This window comes from Labrus bergylta, chromosome 16, assembly GCF_963930695.1.
Source record: "Labrus bergylta chromosome 16, fLabBer1.1, whole genome shotgun sequence".
In the NCBI taxonomy this organism is placed as follows: Eukaryota; Metazoa; Chordata; class Actinopteri; order Labriformes; family Labridae; genus Labrus; species Labrus bergylta.
Window position 1 is genome coordinate 17,724,239 of NC_089210.1, and position 19,375 is coordinate 17,743,613.

General features: G+C 43.6%; 1 protein-coding gene across 1 annotated transcript; it reads left to right on the forward strand.

The window, feature by feature from the left end:
* The first annotated feature begins 422 nt into the window (after nucleotides 1-422).
* On the forward strand, nucleotides 423-19,153 carry sgsm3 (small G protein signaling modulator 3). Its single transcript, XM_020653671.3, has 21 exons — nucleotides 423-602; nucleotides 6,115-6,204; nucleotides 6,465-6,550; nucleotides 6,862-6,925; nucleotides 12,103-12,314; nucleotides 12,439-12,546; nucleotides 12,789-12,932; nucleotides 13,068-13,263; nucleotides 13,371-13,516; nucleotides 13,676-13,909; nucleotides 14,437-14,619; nucleotides 15,061-15,216; nucleotides 15,302-15,356; nucleotides 15,456-15,505; nucleotides 15,676-15,828; nucleotides 15,907-15,977; nucleotides 16,773-16,821; nucleotides 17,046-17,131; nucleotides 17,243-17,365; nucleotides 17,556-17,616; nucleotides 18,183-19,153. The coding sequence occupies exons 2-21, from the start codon at nucleotides 6,198-6,200 to the stop codon at nucleotides 18,264-18,266; spliced, it is 2,268 nt and encodes a 755-aa protein (XP_020509327.2). The 5' UTR covers nucleotides 423-602; nucleotides 6,115-6,197; the 3' UTR covers nucleotides 18,267-19,153.
* The last annotated feature ends 222 nt before the right edge of the window (nucleotides 19,154-19,375 follow it).

The window sequence follows — 19,375 nt, forward strand, 5'->3', positions numbered from 1 at the left end:
AGGCTAAATCGTAAATTATAATGTGGAAAAATGTTTATTTTTATTGGTTAAAACTTAATAAAACACTATATCTGAAGAGCAAGCAAATGCTACTAACTTATACGATATTAAATGCGAGCATAATTGTTATTTCACTTGAATATAGCCTAGTAATAAAAAGGTTTCAAGCAATTACTTTGACGTCATGTGTCTGTATAATATAGTTTATATTCTGTCAACTTTTTTTTTAAACTAGTCGGAAACCAAATTGTTGTTACCCCCCCCCCCCCATTTTCTGGATAGTCGTTTTTCCTATTATTCCGGTGTGCGTGAATGCAGCATAAGTGTCGAGTGCCTACGTCATATTTTCCTTAGCGGATGGATATTCTCCGTGAGCGGTGTAGTTCCGGGATGAGGACCTACTTTTCAGGATGGAAAGGAAAACCCCGTTAAGGGTGTAAGGATACGTCGGAGCTACACGTCGTCAGCAGGTGCACAGCGCACGGAAATCACAATTACGAGGCGAACGATGGCTTAGCATATGGTGTCTCCCGTTTAATTCACCGACAGAGGACACGTCCGCACAAACCACAACCCCGTGATTTTACGAGAATAATGTGACGGTAAGAGAAGCTAACAGTGTCATGCTCACCGTTAAATGTAAAACTGTTAGCTCAAAGCGAAGCGTAGCATGTGAGGCTAACAGCTGACAACTCAAAGTGAACACATAACAGTGCTCTCTGAGGTCGTTTCTATCTATAACAAGTTATCATTTAATGTCTCACTGTACGTTTTGTGTGCATCATGCATTACGTCACTGTGTTTTATTGTCAGCCAGATGTGTCGCTTCTGAAAAATGGAAGTAAAACTCATTCTGTTGTCTTTTACTGCAACTGACGTCAGCTCTGGTTTGACGTCACAGTCTGTGGAAATTAGATTACCTGTGGGATAATGTATGCACTCTCAGTAAGATGCAAGAAAAAATATAACTTTAATGAAAATAACATGCCCTACTTTGAATTTTTGATGTCTCCAAAGCCGGTTTATTCTGCAATCTGGATAATCAAAATTATAATTTTGTAACTATATAAAAAAATATGGCTGTGTTGGATTATATTTAACCTTAAAAAAACAAATCCAGGTGGGTCACATGTTGCCACATTTAATCTAATTTCCTATAACTTGTTATGATTAAAGCCAGGGGCGTGTCCAGGCTTTTTTGAGGTGGGCACAGACTGGGGGAGTAAATTTGTGTGCACACATGCTTTCATACACAGGAACAAAGAGCATTTCATTCTCTCTATTTCCCCACTAGTCATATATATTTTAATTACTAACATTAAAGTGTCTAAAAGATGAGTAATCCAGCACTCACCAGGATTGTAAGGTTCAAGTGGAGGAAGCCAATTTGCTAAACGGGTCGTTCGCTCCAATGTTTTCTATGCATCAAACTTTAAAGTCAATCTGAACAATGCTGGTGTGAGCTGGATTACTCTGATTTTGAAATCAGTCTGTTCCAGCTCTAGCTGCACCCGGGATGAGTAACATGGCATCCCTATACATTTAAAAAGAAACACAACAGAGTGGCAAAGTATACATCTTTAAAGGTTAATTCTTAAAGGGAATGTTTGGCCAAAGAAACAATTCAAACTTCTAAAATTGTGACCTGTTGACACTGAGAGTTAAACTGTGTGCAGGAGTTTGCTCATAACTAGATTTTATAATTAATAATTGTCTTGGATTCTGGGGCGGCCCATCAGATTTCAAAGGTGGTCCATGCCACACTAGCTACCCCTCTTTGGACCCGCCCCTGGTTTAAGCTTCAGGTGGGAATGATCAACAAACACAGCGTCATAAAAATCCTTTTCCCTGCAGAATTATGTTTCTAGAAATGTCTGGAAAGCAGTACATTTCAGTCTCACGTTCAGTTACACTATATTATGTTGATACATTTTTTTGTAAACTTTTCTGCTTCTTAATTTGAACACTGATGTGCTTTAAAAGTGACGAGTAAAATCTTCAAGTCAATTCTAGATTTTAACAGGGGAAACAATGGAGAGACATAAGAGTAAGGCTCATGTGTTGCCTGAGCGGCTGCCTTCTGACTTTTAGAGTTAGAAGAGATTCCTGTTTTGTGTTTGAAAAGATGGAGCAGATCTGCATGAATGCCTTTCTCTACTTCCTTCTGTTCTTGAGGAATGGACTTTCCTGTTAACTGATAGATGTGTGTGTGTGTGTGTGTGTGTGTGTGTGTGTGTGTGTGTGTGTGTGTGTGTGTGTGTGTGTGTGTGTGTGTGTGTGTGTGTGTGTGTGTGTGTGTGTGTGTGTGTGTGTGTGTGTGTGTGTGTGTGTGTGTGTGTGTGTGTGTGTGTGTGTGTGTGTGTGTGTGTGTGTGTGTGTGTGTGTGTGTGAGACATTTTTTAAAAAGGTGGAAAGACACCGTCTGCTGAAGTAAACAGAGGGCAGTCTGTCATTATGAGGCAGAGTTTGTCTGACATGCACGTCTGTGTAGGTGGGCGTATTCACAACATGAGTCACCATTGTTGTGGTTACTGTGAGGAACAACTGGAGGAGGTGTTTGCATAGGGGAGGGGTCGGGGGGGGAGTCGGTAAGGCCGCCCTTTAGGGCCACTCACACTCCTGCCCACCCAGTCTGTACAACAGGATGTTAGTCTTTGTTTTTCTTCAAGCTGGGTGTTGACCAGCGTGTGCAAACACAGGTGAGCGTGGCCACACCTCGATGGTGGAGGAGATTCTCGTTTGTTCTGGTGGAAAAATCTTCAAATTAAGATCGAAAGTTCTCTGATTAGTGATTTGGCTTTTTCATATATAGGGAGTAAATGATCTGCTACCTAATGATTAAACTAGAGAATGAGCTGTCCTGCAAAGTGACAGCACAAACATTTAGGTTGGAGATTTTCCAAACAGGCAGGTTTCAAAATGTAAAGTAAAGTTATGCCTATATATTATATTTATTTAGGGTTAGGGTTAACGTTTGTTTTTGTGCAACAGTTTGCAGTCAGGATTTATTGGTGTTGGTTTTCTTGACGGGTAATTAAACTGTCAATTTGTTGGAAGAGAGCGAGTCCAAACTCCCAGTTGTCTCCTGAGCTACACACACACAGAGCTACACACACACAGAGCTACACACACAGAGCTACACACAGAGCTACACACACACAGAGCTACACACACAGAGCTACACACACACAGAGCTACACACACACAGAGCTACACACACAGAGCTACACACACAGAGCTACACACACACAGAGCTACACACACAGAGCTACACACACACAGAGCTACACACACACAGCTACACACACACACACACACACACACACAGAGCTACACACACAGAGCTACACACACACACAGCTACACACACAGCTACACACAGACAGCTACACACACACAGCTACACACACACACAGCTACACACACATAGCTACACACAGAGTTACACACACACAGAGCTACACACACAGAGCTACACACACACAGAGCTACACACACAGAGCTACACACACACAGAGCTACACACAAAGCTTCACACACAGAGCTACACACACACAGAGCTACACACAAAGCTTCACACACAGAGCTACACACACAGTGCTACACACACAGAGCTACACACACAGTGCTACACACACAGAGCTACACACACAGAGCTACACACACAGTGCTACACACACAGAGCTACACACACACAGAGCTACACACAAAGCTTCACACACAGAGCTATACACAGTGCTACACACACAGAGCTACACACACAGTGCTACACACACAGAGCTACACACACACAGAGCTACACACAAAGCTTCACACACAGAGCTATACACAGAGCTACACACACAGAGCTATACACAGAGCTACACACACAGAGCTACACACACAGAGCTACACATACAGAGCTACACACATACAGCGCTACACACACAGAGCCACATACAGAGCTACACACACACAGAGCTACACACACAGTGCTACACACACAGAGCTACACACACAGAGCTACACACACACAGAGCTACACACACAGTGCTACACACACAGAGCTATACACAGAGCTACACACACAGAGCTACACACACACAGAGCTACACACACACAGTGCTACACACACAGAGCTACACACACACAGAGCTACACACACAGAGCTACACACACACAGAGCTACACACACACAGAGCTACACACACAGTAGCTGGCCGCCCTCCAAACCTCAAATTGATTCCTCGTCTCTCTCTGAGTCCTAAATCTCTCCTCAGAGTGGCGTGCTGGCTGCTGGAATGAATCGTTTTGGCGTTTGCATGCTGCTGCTGAGCCGCTCTTTCAGGTTGCAGTTGTTGCACTGTTGTGTGTCTGCCGCTGGATGTTTGTGTGTGGTCACATTTCAAATAGCGTCGCCCCCCAGGATGCTCACTAGTATCCTGTAACTCCAAAGATTTCCCTCCTTAAAGAATGTAGAAACTTTGATCCAGAGAAGTTTAAGTGGATATCTAATCCAGGACATCTGTGTGTGCAGAATTTATTCTGACAGCAGAACGTTTGTTGTGCCTTTTTTTGATTCTGCATTTTCTACTCCCAACTTTAGCATCTTGTTATCAGAAGCATGTGATGGTCATGCCCTGATGTGGAAAAATTAAATGTTCATCCGAGTGCGTTATAGCCCATGGGCCAACAGGCTCGGCTGATGATAATCAAATGAAAAATTCCTCTTTTTTTCTTTTGATTTGTCCAACTATCAAACTAGGCAACAAAGGCAAACACAGTGCAAAGATTTAAAAACAAAAACATACCTTTTGTTCTAATTTTTTAACTTACTAACTAACTAACAAATAAAACCCACATGCATCTCTGTCATGTTTGGGCCACTTGATTGTCCACACACAGTAGCCATCTAACAATGCCCACAGTTTTTTATGCACAAGACTCCCCCAAAGAAATGTTGTTGCACAAAAATTGAGTAGACTTCCTGATACCATTCGGGTTACAAACTCTTTTATTGAATAGTCTCACAAAAGTAAAGTCTGTTAATTTAGCCCCAGGATCTGTACGGTGTGAGAGTGGAACACAAAGAGAATTCAAGTAATTAGCCTCTGGCGCACACACACACACAGAGAGGAGACGCCCTCTCTGTGTCTCTTCCTCTCTCACTTTACTGTCATTGTGAGGAATCAGTCATGTTTGAAGAAGGAGCCTTGATTTGTTGAAGGGTTTTTGGCCTTAGTAGTGGATTCATTATAAAAGGTATCTGCGTCGTTGTTTTTCAGTGTTAATAGATTTAGAGACACTTTGCATAGGGCTCTCACACTTGCAGAAAACTCCTGAAAAACTCCTGATATTTGCCGGATGCAAGCTGCATGTGAACACAAACAGACACATTTTTCCACTCAGACTGTATCCGGAGTTTCTCCTCCAGCCTCATCGTATTTTTTTCTGCAGGAAGTCAGAGCGAGCTGATGTGAGAACACAGCAGGATATAATCAAGAGAATTCACCTCGAGCGAGTGGGGGGGGGGGGGGGGGGGTGTGACGATTATTTCCTGTGACTGCTGCACAATGCGTGCACAGTCTGCACGAGACAGTTATTAAACGGCTGCATTATGTTAGTCTGTTCATCAGTATGATTCTCTCCACTCTTTTGTTGATAGTGTGATTCTGTTGAACTGAACGTAGCATTGAATTAAAGGCTAATATTCTCATTATTCCACCGTGTAGCATCAGCTACTTTCCCTCCTGTCTTACAGGGATTATCTCCCGCTGTGAGGTTCATATGTGAACAGCCAGGTCAGAGAAACACCAGAGCAGTCCTCCTAAAATTATCTCGATAGTTTCAGATGTGAAAACGGCTTTAAAGACTTAAAATCACAGAGCGGTAGATAGTGAGAGAAATGATGATGGAGTCAGAGTTATTCCAGACATTGTGTTTCATGTTTGACTCTTCTTCGGTTGGATTGCCACCACACACACCACAACTACTTCAACACTTAGTTTACTGTATATTGTGTATTTTCCCAGAGTCGCTGACAAACCCACAAAATTGCACCACTCACTTCTCTCTATCTTTATCTCTCTCTCTCTCTCGCTCTCTCTCTTTCTCTCTCTGTTTGTCCTTTCACAGAGAAAGTACCATCTGCTGACCTCCTTTCTCCAGAGTGACTCCACTGTTTGCATATCGAAGCTTTTCACTCTCGTATCAACAACATGTCAGGTAACAACTGCAAAGGCTCTCAGTTTAAAGATCTTTGTCATAAAAAATCAGTTTTTCTGTTCTGAAAAAAAAAACAGATCCCCGCTGACCTTTGATCGCTGAAATAACAGATTATTTGTTAATATTTGGACCATTGTTTAAAATGTAACCACGTGAATGAATGCATCTATTTTAATGTAATAATCACTTAAACTGCTTCCTTGTTCCCAGAATCCTCTTTATACCCTCTTTGCTAACACCTGAATGTGTCTCTGTTCTAGGGACCTACACGCCGGCTCCTGGCGGGCCTTTCTCTGCTCTCACCCCGAGCATGTGGCCCCAGGACATCTTGGCCAAGTACCATCAGGTGAGGATGTGACTTCATTTGTTGCTTATGTGCAAAATTCAACCATAACTTTGCTCTGAAAACAATAAAAGAGTAACTAGTTTGGAATGAGGAAAAAGTATTCATTTGAAAGATGTGAACTCTTGATGACAGAACAGCAAGAAGTGAAACACAAGCAGGGCAGTTTCTGCAGAGCTCGACTACATTTGAAGATGTGCATCTGCGACATCTGATCTGTTTTATTGTCTGTAAAGCTGCTGTGTCCTATATGCCCATCTGGCTCTTTAAGAGAGTCATTCATGCACCTCTCCAATGCACCTTTGTCTCTGCAGAAAGACCCCTCAGAACAGCCTGAAGTCCAGTACGATGAGTTCGGCTTCAGAGTGGACCCTGAAGGTAATTTGTTCACATGGACACACACGTTTCTTCAGTTTTTTGTCCACTTTTACACACTGGTTAAAAGGGAACCCATTGAAGGAAGAATGTGCCACTTTTTTGATCCAGTGGATGTCGCCGTTGAGCACTAGCATGAAACCAAAACAGACTGCTGTTTGGCCACACCTCCTCCATACTGAAGCCTCCACTCTCCTCCAGAGACACACCTCCAACCCCCCCTCTCCACTCGCGTTCGCATGAAGGATTTATTAAATGGAACACACCCTAATTAACACTAGGACCGCCAACATTCTAGAACCCCCTCCAAGCGCCGCAGCCGTCTTTTTGACGGCATATGTAATTTAATTGTTTGTGCCCACAGAAGCACACAAATAATGCATTTTTTTGATGAATTTATGAGAAATAATGATGAATACAACTTACTTTTATGTACAAACCAAATATCACAGCATAAGGCAGGATTGGTAACCTTTTAAATGTTGCATGTCAATTTACAATATCTGTCGGCTTTTAAAGTGCGCCGTTTACGCATTTTAATAAAAACACTTAAAAGAAAGAGATAAACACCAAAATAATGAGAGGAAACTTTTTTTTTTATTGAATCTCCTCCTCCTCTGGAAATGGGTTTGTTTCCCCGTCATTCACATGCATGCCCCCCACACACACACGCGCACGCACGCACATGTGCGCGAATTATTGAATGAACATTAATGAATGAACAAAAACAGCGACAACAAAAACAAGCCTATCTATGGGCATAACAAACTATACAACAGAACTCAATAACAGATGCTGTGGCGAACAAACAAACAGATCAACAAATTAACGATCAGCACCTTGGACAGCGCCGCGACAACTAAGGCACATACCTGCGGCAAAAGTGCTCAACCTTTACGGTGCACTTCCCACACACAGGGCGCTTGCACCCCTTGCAGGACACAACAGTCTTACTCTTATTGCAGTGCGTGTTGGTCTGACACTGCCTCCTTTTCAGCTCTTGTGGATGCTGTGGCTCCATGGGCACCGACGTCAAACTGTTCTTGACACATAGGTGTTCCTCTCTCAGTTGCTTTGCCAGCTCAAGAATGAAGGCTCTTCTGGGGATGGTGGTCGAGGTGCATGACTTGAATAGGACATGGGCGTTTATCGCAGCCATGTCCAGAATGTTATAGAACACAGCAACGGGCCACCTCCGAGTTCCCCATTTTACGGTGTACTGCTGAGCTATCTGGTCCAGCACATCAACCCTGACCTGATGGTAATGATCAGAAATTGAGTATGTTTGTAATGATAATAATAATTATTATAATAATAAGGTAGCCTGATGAAATGATAAATTAAAAATGATAAAATAGCTTACCTTTGTGACGTTATAGAAAGTGACAGTCTCTGGCTTTTTCTTTCTATCCCTCCCAATGGAGACAGTAGGGTGCATGGTGCTAAGAAGTGCAACATTTTTTTTTGGTTTCCCCTGGTAAACCGTTAGGGTTGCTCGTTCATGCCTGAGCACCTTCATCGCAAACAGCTCCCCTCTCTGCTCCGGTACTGAAGGCGGCAACTCCCGTCTGGCCTTGTTGACCGCGCCGACCAAGCTGGTGTTTTTCTGCAGCAGTTTTTTGGCCAGGGTGAGGGACGTGAAAAAATTGGCTCCACCAGCTTCATCACCACACTCTTCCCCCAGACGTTGATGAGCCGGTCTCGTTTCATCTTTGCTGAGGTATGGGAAGCCATTCAAAAAGTATCTGGTTTCAGCATCTGCAGCTAACCAGAAATTTATCCTGAATTTGTCTGGCTTATTGGCCATGTACTGCGTAAAACGGCACCGTGCTTTAGTGGGGAACAGCTGCTCATCGACAGTAATGCACGCCCCAGGTTTGTAGCAGGCAATGCTGTTGCTGACAAATCCACCCCACACCTCAGACATCAGGGCAAATTTGTCACTGCACAGACAGGTATGCCTGTCATCCTTATTGTCAAAGCGCAGGTAGCGCATTATCTGCCTAAAGCGATTCCTCGGCATCGTGGCCCTGAAGAAAGCCAGTCCCCATTCCTCGGACCAAAAGCTCTCCAACTCGATGTTCTTGTTGTAAGCTCCTCTCACGTACAGCAGGGCAATGAAGGCCTTCAGAGGAGAGATCCCATGAGCTGTCTGCCTCAATACGGTGCGCCTCAGCCACAGTGCAGTCCCTGTGCTGCAGCATTTGCATGTCCAGCAAGCACAAGAAGGCACTCAGAGCGTCCTCAATTTTGCGCCTCGCATGAGCTGTGGGGCCCGCAGATTCGGTGAGGACATTTTGGGACTGTTGCCTCCCCGAGTGTCCTCCAGGCTGGATGGTTTCCCAGATTGTCCCATCTTTTCCCTGCTCACATGTGCTCGGGACTGCAAAACATAAATAATTGCACACATACAGATAGGCTACACGATTTTCAAGATTTCGATATTCAGGCTTTATGTAAATATTTTCTTATTTATAGAAATATTTTAGTTTTCTAATAAATATTTGGAAACAAAAATGTAGGTTTTGTTGTACTTTGGCAGAGTTTTGCAATATTTATACCTGTATCTGGAGGTGGTGCTACTGGAGGTGGTGTCGGCGCACTCCTGTCTGCTGGTGCTGTCACTATTGAGATTTATTGAATTCGTTTTTTTTATAATTAACAAAAGAGCTTAGGCTACATCATTTACACCCACGTTTTACAATAAAATAATTGTTCTACCTGTAGATGAGGTGTGAGGTCTCTCAGAGACCAGTGTAGGCCTATACTCTGCACCGGACCGGACAGCAGCTGTTGGCAGGGCATCAGGTCGCACTGTTGAGATATTATATTCAGCTACATTATAGTTTCTTGTTCGTTGTTAGTGAGGATAATTTTAGATATTGTTTACTGTTTATAACTCAAACTTTTAACATCATCAAGATACAGTAGTTTGTGGACCATATTTATAGTTTGTCAAGCGGCTGCGCTACGCTATAACTTTTCTATGCTTTATCCCATACAAAATCATTTATAAAAACTAATAAATTAATAGAATTGAATGAAGAAAATTAATAACCATGCTTATCTGGAGTGGAAACGCCAACCGATGGGGCAGTTGGCACAAAAGTCTTGTTTTTTTTGGGCCGTGGGGGTTCAGGGTCCGAGTCGGAAATCCCCTCCTCTTCACTCCAGTCCACATCGGGCATTTCTCCGCCATCAGACTCCCCTTCGTTCATCTCCTGAATCTTTGCCAAAGCCTCTTTGAAAGAATACCTCATTCCTGATCCTCTCTTCATCGTTGTTCAGTCTCTCTGTATCGATCGTGCTGTATGTTATCTATCAGTCTGTATATCTATATGTCTATGGTCTCTATCTATCTGTCTGTATATCTATATGTCTCTGGTCTCTATCTATCTGTCTGTATATCTATATGTCTCTGGTCTCTATCTATCTGTCTGTATATCTATATGTCTATGGTCTCTATCTATCTGTCTGTATATCTATATGTCTCTGGTCTCTATCTATCTGTCTGTATATCTATATGTCTCTGGTCTCTATCTATCTGTCTGTATATCTATATGTCTCTGGTCTCTATCTATCAGTCTGTATATCTATATGTCTCTGGTCTCTTATCTATCTGTCTGTATATCTCATATCTATCTGTTGCTCTTCGTTATATTCCCGTGCATAAATATGAAGTCTATAAATAGAAACAATAACTAAAAATTAAAAAGACACACGAAAGCAATCCAGGGAAATGTATCATATTCAACTGCCGTCAATATGACGGCGGCGGCGGTTAGAGGTATAAATGCTCAGAAAGCTTGTGTGTTTTCTTTTAGTAACACAGAAAACATAGAAGACACATATTTAAGAAAAGTCATAGGATGAGAGGCTCGTAGTTTTTATTAAAAAATAGTTATTTGTATTATAAAAACCCAAACCGTCTTTTTGACGGTCTTGGCGGTTCTAATGTTAAGCACCATTAGGTGCAAGCAGCAGACAAAATTGTTCTTTGCTTGAGCTGCAATCACCTGTGTCCTGCACTGTTGTGTTAGCATGCTAATGTTAGCATGCTTTGAACTAAACACACTTGTATGACATTTAAATAATCAATGAGTATGTTCTTCTTCTTCTCGCTTGTCCTTGACTAAAACAGCTTTTATACACAAGGGGAGGAGCCGGCCATCCCGTTCATGTAAACACGACACTGACAACAACACAGCCAGCGGGACTCATTCTGCACATTCTTCCATTACAGAAACATAAACGAGTTGATGTGAGAGTTATGATAGCAGACAAAGACTTTTAAATTCACAAAGTTTTATGACAATTTAAACGTGAGTTTTTTTCCCAGTGTTGTGGTACAGAAGAATGTTCTGACAGGATATTTTCTGCATTTGTTGTTTTATAAACAGATTAAATGTGGGCTATGATTTCTGCTTCAGTGGTTTGAATGCACTCAAAACAAAGTCAGCAGGTAGCGCTTGTGCACAGTGTGTGTCTGCTGATGAAGCAGTTCTATTTTTAGATTTGTTATTTATCCACTTGTCTTTCATCGAGACTTTCCACCTCACTCACACGTGATCTTCTTTCTGTGTGTTATTTCTTCTGTCCTTTTGCTTTCCACATCACTTTAAAGTGTGTTTGTTCAAATAAATTCTTACATTTTGTTAAAGGTGGAGTCAGTAACATTTTTCATTGCATTTTGTAAACACAACATTCAAACTGGGCCTCCTCCTCCTCCTGGGCTCATCGCTCCCAGAAGCTCACACTCACTGCAGGATGTAGTGTGTACATTTACTGCCTGCACCTACACTGTAAGCACGCTAAACACACGCTAGCACAAGCTAACCGCCGGTGTTTGCTAACCTGTCTGTCCAACAGGAAGCAGACTTACTCCACGTCTGCTGGTAAAGACTCAACCTAAGGTACAAAACAGCAACAAAAAAAGGAGCAAACTTAACAGTCATAAAGTGTTTCAGGTGCAAGAGATGGAAAAGTCAGCTCACTAAATGTCCTAGTATGTTTGACATGGGTAGAGCAAGGTACAGATCAACAACGGACGCACTTCAGCACAAGACCTTCATCATTGTTTAAGCTTTATCGGCTTGGCTAACTGATGTTGATTTTATTATAACAAAAAGAAAACAAACACTATTAGATCCTTGTGTATTTTTTATTGTGTCCTGACTCAGATGATGGGAAGGTCCGGTCCTGGCTGGGCACTGAAGGTTCACCCCAGCGTGAAGACCCCCAGCAGCGACTGCGCTGGCAAGCCCACCTGGAGTTCACCCACAACCACACCGTGGGCGACCTGACCTGGGAGCTCATAGATCCCGTCCTCCCTCGCTCGGAGCGTCTGCGCTCCCTGGTCCTGGGCGGTATTCCTCACAGCATGAGGCCGCAGGTGAGCGGACCGTCTTGCTTTTTGCTGATTTCATGTGGTGAAGATAAAAATATTGCCCGTCTGAGAAATAAAAGAAGTGAGCACTCAGAACTGTAAGGATGTTTGTTTTTGTTTTTACTGTTAGCTCTGGATGCGTCTGTCTGGAGCGCTGCAGAAGAAGAGGACCTCTGAGATCTCCTACAAAGAAATCATTAAAAACAGTTCCAATGATGACAACTCCACGGCTAAACAGGTGAACTTCCAGCGTTTAATCATGCAAACAGACACAATGCAGTCGCAGTTCTCAGGGACAATATGCTTTTGCATGGGTGCCGTGAGATGCTCTAAAGTCAAAGATAACTCCGTCACCACTTACAGGAATATAAACATCCTCATAATTACTCATCAGATCACATAAAGCAGAGGTCGTTCTAAGGGGTTTATTTCTTCATAATCATGATACCATTGTTGCTTTTTTTAACCTCCGTCCCTCAGATAGAGAAGGACCTGTTACGGACGATGCCCACCAACGCCTGCTTCTGCAATATGACCAGTGTTGGCGTGCCAAGGCTGAGACGGGTACTGAGAGGCCTGGCCTGGCTTTACCCAGACATCGGGTACTGTCAGGGTACTGGGATGGTAAGAACCTTTTTACGGCCTCATTCCACTACCTGAGAACTTGTCGCAGAGCCATCCTCCGGGTTTGCACTTCTCTTATGACTTACTCTTTTTCATCGTCTCTGCTCCTCTTTCCGTCGCCTCCTCTCCCCTCAGGTGGTTTCCTGTCTGCTGCTCTTCCTGGAGGAGGAGGACGTGCTGTGGATGATGTGTGCGCTCATCGAAGATCTCCTTCCTCCCTCCTACTTCTCCTCCACCCTGCTGGGTGTCCAAACAGACCAGAGGGTTCTCCGTCAGCTCATCGTTCAGTACCTGCCGGCCCTCGACCGCCTCCTGCAGGAGCACGACATAGGTAAATACAGAGCGCCATTACCACCTTCAGACTTTTAGTTTAATTAACGAAAAAAGAAAAGAATCCAAGGTTATAGTATGTGTTTCTTCCTTCTTTAACAAACCCAGAGTTGTCGCTGATCACGCTGCATTGGTTCCTGACTTCATTTGCCAGCGTGGTGGACATCCGTCTGGTCCTCAGAATCTGGGATCTGCTCTTCTACCAGGGCTCACTGGTGCTCTTCCAGGTCACACTGGGCATGCTCAAGATCAAGGTATTTAATCTGGAACACCTGTTTAATGACTCTTTTCTCCCTGATACTGTTGACTTTGTGCTCAGAAGCTTTTCACATGTATTCTAGTTTTAGTCTCTCTACAAATCTGTGTACGTTAAATATTAATTCTCTTGACATGTTTTTTGTCTCCGACCTCAGGAGGAGGAGCTCGTATCATCAGAGAACTCTGCATCCATTTTTAACACTCTGTCAGACTTACCGAGCCAGCTGAGAGACGGGCCTGCGGTGCTCGGGGAAGCCATGAGGCTAGCGGGTTCTTTGACCCAGGAGACGCTGGAGGCCCACCGACACAAACACCTCGCCTACATCCTTAATGAACAGACGCAGCTCAACAACGGGAACAACACAACCCTCAACACCAATCTCAACAAGGTCAGCAGAAAAGTTAGATATATAATTAAAGGCTTAATATGCGATTTTTCAGAATTAAATGTAATAGAAATCAAGTATATCCTCTGAAAATAACTCTGAGTCATGACTGTCTACAATGGGTGTAACACCCGAGTCCCACTGTCTGTGACGTTTTCAGAGTTTTCAGAGTCCTATCTTCAGTTTGTTTACATCGCTCGGACGGCTGGCTGACTCCTCCCCTCGCGTATAAAAGTTGTTTAATTGAGGGACTAGAGAAAAGAAGAATAACATACTGTACTCACTGCTTAACTGTGTTTCTAGATCACGCTCATTTCAGGTAAATTTACATGCAGTGTGAAGATACGAGCATAATAAAGATCGCTAGCATTAGCATGCTAACACAACAATGCAGGGCGAGTTGTTTTGGTTTCATGCTGGTGCTCAAGGACGACATCTGCTGGATCAAAAAGTTGCATATAAAGCCTTTAAGAATCTCGCTTGAAAACGTTTGACAGGAGATAAAGTATCCAACCTTTGTTTGCGCTCAGGTGGTGAGGAGGCAGTCCCTGCGCAGGAAGTCCACCCTGAGCTCCCTGCTGTTTGGAGAAGATGAGGCGGAGGCCCTGAAGTCCAAGAACATAAAGCAGACCGAGCTGGTGGCCGCCCTGAGAGAGGCCATAACCCGCACCGCAGAGCACTTCCACTGTCTGGACCCGCATCACTCCAGCACTGTGAGCTCACACCCTGCAGCACAGAAACACACAGAGCCTCATGACCTGTAGAGGAGTTAGAATATGTCAAACATAAGGAGGCATCAAGGGACAAAATCCTTTATTGTCTGATCTAACAAACCAAATGGTTAAGATTGTAATGTTATCAAATTGTAGCATTCAAAACCCCCCATCAAAGGATGATTGGTCCTGGAGATCAATGGAGACTGACGTTCTCATTAAGGCTAAAGTTTGATCAATATATAAAAGTCAGGAAGAAATGGAATGTAACTCATTTTAATTGAAAAACCCTGATTTGTATATTTTGACTAATGTATGGCCCATGTTACCTTTTTTTTTCTTCCCTTCTTTTCTTTTGTCTTCGTTCGTTTTCGTTTTACTCTGAAAATATCGATTAAAAGAAAGCGTAGCATTCAGTAAAAGTACTTCCTGTCCGCGCAGGACCTGACGCCGGACTACTCCATGGAGAGCCACCAGAGAGATCACGAGAACTTCCTTGTGGTGTCCCGCACCCGACGGAGACGGGCGAAGGCTCTGTTGGACTTTGAACGACACGATGACGACGAACTGGGCTTCAGGAAGAATGACATCATCACTGTGAGTCAGGACTTACACACATGGTGATGCACAAAAAGTCACCTCTCAGTGCTCCTAACATGTAAACACTCTCTCTCTCTTTCAGATCATCTCACAGAAGGATGAGCACTGTTGGGTCGGAGAGCTCAATGGGCTCAGAGGTGTGTTTGCTGTTCAGGTGATATCTGGAAATCTTCAGTTCTGTTGAACCCGTCTTTCATCTCTTTTGACTCTAATGATCTGCGGCTCTTTTGTAACAGGCTGGTTTCCGGCTAAGTTTGTGGAGATCCTCGATGAGAGGAGCAAAGAGGTCAGAAGCTGTTAATTATCTTTTGAATAATTCACACTGCTGACTTTGATTCACTCACTCAGCAGATCTCCCTTTGAGCCTCAATCCTTGTGTTTCCTATCGTTCCCCCTTCCCTGATTCAGATGATTAATTATGTCTTCAACATTATTTGTTTTTTTCTGCATCTCCAGTATTCATTAGCAGGAGACGACTCTGTGACGGAGGCAGTGACAGACCTGGCCCGGGGCACACTGTGTCCGGCCCTGAAGGCTATATTTGAGCACGGCCTGAAGAAGCCGTCTATACTGGGGGGGCCCTGTCACCCCTGGTTATTCCTAGAAGAGGTAGGAGAGCGTTCACAGAAACTTCTAATGACACTGTAATGCACACAGTTGTTTCATCAAATGCTGCTTTTCCTCTAGGCGGCGAGTAGAGAGGTGGAGAGGGACTTCAACTCGGTGTACTCCAGACTGGTGTTGTGTAAAACATACAGGTACAATCCTCGTCCTGGTTCCTTTTTTTTTTTTTTTTTACTCAATTTCTACAATTGAAAACGTTAAAGGCAGGGTTGGTCATTTTCTCCAGATACACTTTTTAAGATTTTGGAATGAAGAAAAATCCATCATCTGTAGCAGCTGTAAGCCTGTAAAAACTTTGACCAATGTCTGCCACGAAGTACCAATCAGATGAACCAATCAGACGCCTCCCTGTCTCCCTGCTCGTTCTCTACCTCTTACGTGCTCTAGCCCACACTCAAAGAGCGTCACCGATGACTTTAGGAGTTTATACTGTGAGTTTACTTACCGCTGAATGAGACATGAGACGACGTAGTTTCCACACAATGAAATCGATGATCTGAGGTCCACTTCTGGAGCGACGGCGCTCGTGCATGTAAGTGAGGGGGCGTGGCTTTAGAGGGAGTACAGAGGGGAGGCGGGGGTGGGTGTAGACGGAGCACTGAGGGAATGCTACTTTCAAAATCATGCTCGTTTTTGAAAATGGAACAACCCTGCCTTTAAAGAAAATATCAGGGAAATACAACCCCTTCTCGTCTACATGTCGTTTTCATGTAGCTGCATTTTATTTGCAACATATTCCTAAATACAATAAAGAACATGAAAATAGCCTAACATGATAACATTTCTATTTAACAAAAATAAGTATGTACAATGTTGTTGTTAACAGTTTAAATGTTTAGAATTAATTGTATGTTTGCAGAGAAATGAGAAATCCACTCCAAATGCATAAACACATCAAACATTGATGTATTTTTTGTGTTTTAAACCAGGTTAGATGAAGATGGGAAAGTACTAACACCAGAAGAGCTGCTGTACAGAGTAAGTATGAGTGTGAAAAAGGCCAGATGTATGATAGTTTGTTTATTTAGCTGAATATGAGGCATGATGATTATCTGAATGATTTCGTCCCAGGCTCCACGGTGAGTGTTTCTGTAAAGGTCATGTTTATTTACTGAGGCGTGGTCGAGTGTGTAAAATCAACCTGTAGCAGTAAACTGTTGTAGCAGTGAAGTGCTTGAGCGCCCTCTGTCTGTTGTCCTCAGGCAGTGCAGTCAGTCAACATGAGCCACGACACCGCACACGCTCAGATGGACGTCAAGTTCAGGTCTCTCGTCTGCGTTGGACTCAAGTGAGTTTCAGGACAGATCGACTCAACACACACACACACGCATGCAGAGTTTTAAACCGTGACACACACTCAGTGTTAACGGTGCATTAACGTGTTTCTGCCCCATGTCAGTGAGCAGGTGCTGCACCTGTGGTTGGAGGTGCTGTGCTCCAGCATGGCAGCTGTGGAGAAATGGTATCATCCGTGGTCGTTCCTGCGTAGTCCTGGATGGGTCCAGATCAAGTGTGAGCTCAGGTAGGAACACTTTAATTAAGCAATCAGTCTGTTGTTTATTAAGAAAAGTCCTACCTAGAGCTGCATGCTGGTGTATTTATTCCAGATTTACATGAATCCAGGGTTGTGAAAATATGAACGACGGTCTAAAGAAGGCTTTAAGAACACAAATTGGACATGATTTCCAGTCTCCTGCTCTATTTCTCCCCAGGGTCTTATCAAGGTTTGCCTTCAGTCTCTCCCAAGATTGTGAGCTACCCGACAAGAAAGAGGTGAGCCAATCATTCTACCACTGTGACCTCCTACAGAGCAGCAGAACCAGAATCAGGATTTATTTTTATTGCCAAGAACATTTACACACACAATGAATGTGACGCTCTTTCTGCACGAGATGCATTTTAAGAATTGTTGGTTTGTGTTCGTTCAAAAGCAAACAAAGGATCATACAAAGGAGCCTCTCTCTCTCCCTCTCTCCCGCTCTCTCCCTCTTTCTCTCTCTCCTGCTCTCTCTCCCGCTCTCTCCCTCTTTCTCTCTCTCCTGCTCTCTCTCCCGCTCTCTCCCTCTTTCTCTCTCCTGCTCTCTCTCCCTCTCTCCCGCTCTCTCCCTCTTTCTCTCTCTCCCTCTCTCCCTCTCTCTCCCTCTTTCTCTCTCTCCTGCTCTCTCTCCCGCTCTCTCCCTCTTTCTCTCTCTCCTGCTCTCTCTCCCTCTCTCCCTCTCTCTCCCTCTTTCTCTCTCTCCTGCTCTCTCTCTCCCTCCCGCTCTCTCCTCTCTCTCCCACATTCTCTCTCGCTCCGTGGTGAAAATTGATTTATGTCTCTCTTTTTCCTCCGTTTCCAGGAGAAGGAGCAGCGCCCCCTGAAGGAGGGAGTGCAGGACATGTTGGTGAAGCATCATCTCTTCAGCTGGGACATCGACGGCTGAACTCACTGCCAAAACAGAAACAGCCGAGTCCGTCCCCGTCCCCCGTGTCTGTGTTTTAAAACTCTCGTCTCTTTCACCTGTTACCTAAAGACTCTGAGTCCTGAATCGGACTCTGTTGTCTGCTAAAGTACGGGACGACTTTACAGACCTTTGATTTGTCACATCACCTCTGAGCACTGGACCGTGTCGACACCCTTATTATAACTTTGGAGCAGCAGTTTGTTTGTGTTTATTTAAAGTCAGTGCAGGAGAAAGCAACACATAGTAAAAGAAGCTACATATTCATGGCGCCCGTGTTGTAAAGAAAACCTTTCCCCGAGGACGTGATACCTGTTATTAGCATCCTAATAGAAGTATTCCTCTGGCCTTTCTGCTTTATTCAGTGCAGGACTGACATGTACAAATCATTTTCTTGCATTAGTTATATCTGTGAGAGGTGAGAGGTCATCACATGACACGGCGAGGGTCTTCTGAAATCGACCTTAGACCTCAAGACTGAAGCGCAAAGGTAAATCATTTTTGACATGGATGCATTTTACTTCAACATCATGAATCCCACAAATTATATATCTCATTAAACTCTAATGTTGCACATGCCGAGGAAAGCCTTTCTCAAGTGGTCCGATAGGCCAGCGGGTGACAGTGGTAGTGAACGGGATTATGTGCACGAGGCCGATAAATCTGTTAGTTTTTTCTGTTCCAGTCCACAGCTTATATATGTTGCATAAGATTTGGAATGTTTGTTTTTGTATATAAAGTAAACATATGATGCTTGTAACTACATGTGCCCTCGTATGTAAAAAAAATATATATATCACTATATAGATGATGTACTGATTTTTAAAGTGACCTTTAGTTCAAACTAAAAGTTGCACATGCATCAGGAACGACTTGACTTTTATTGATTCTGTTCACTCGTCCTTTGGGGGGGGTGAGGGGGAAAGTGGTTTTGTTGAAAATGGTGGATTCATTTCAGTATCTTGTGATGTAAAAGTTTTTTTCCTCATTCACCTGTTTTATTTCTGCCACGCTCGCTTGTTAAAATGGGTTTTATGCTTTACATTTCCATGCATTTAAAATTGATTTTTGAAATGTGAACGTCCCAGTTT

Bases quoted from the DNA above. Each gene is read 5' to 3' on its own strand.
- sgsm3 (XM_020653671.3), top strand. The intron at 6,551-6,861 runs GTGAGGATGTGA...TTGTCTCTGCAG, and splicing joins TCTTGGCCAAGTACCATCAG to AAAGACCCCTCAGAACAGCC. The intron at 6,926-12,102 runs GTAATTTGTTCA...GTCCTGACTCAG, and splicing joins CTTCAGAGTGGACCCTGAAG to ATGATGGGAAGGTCCGGTCC.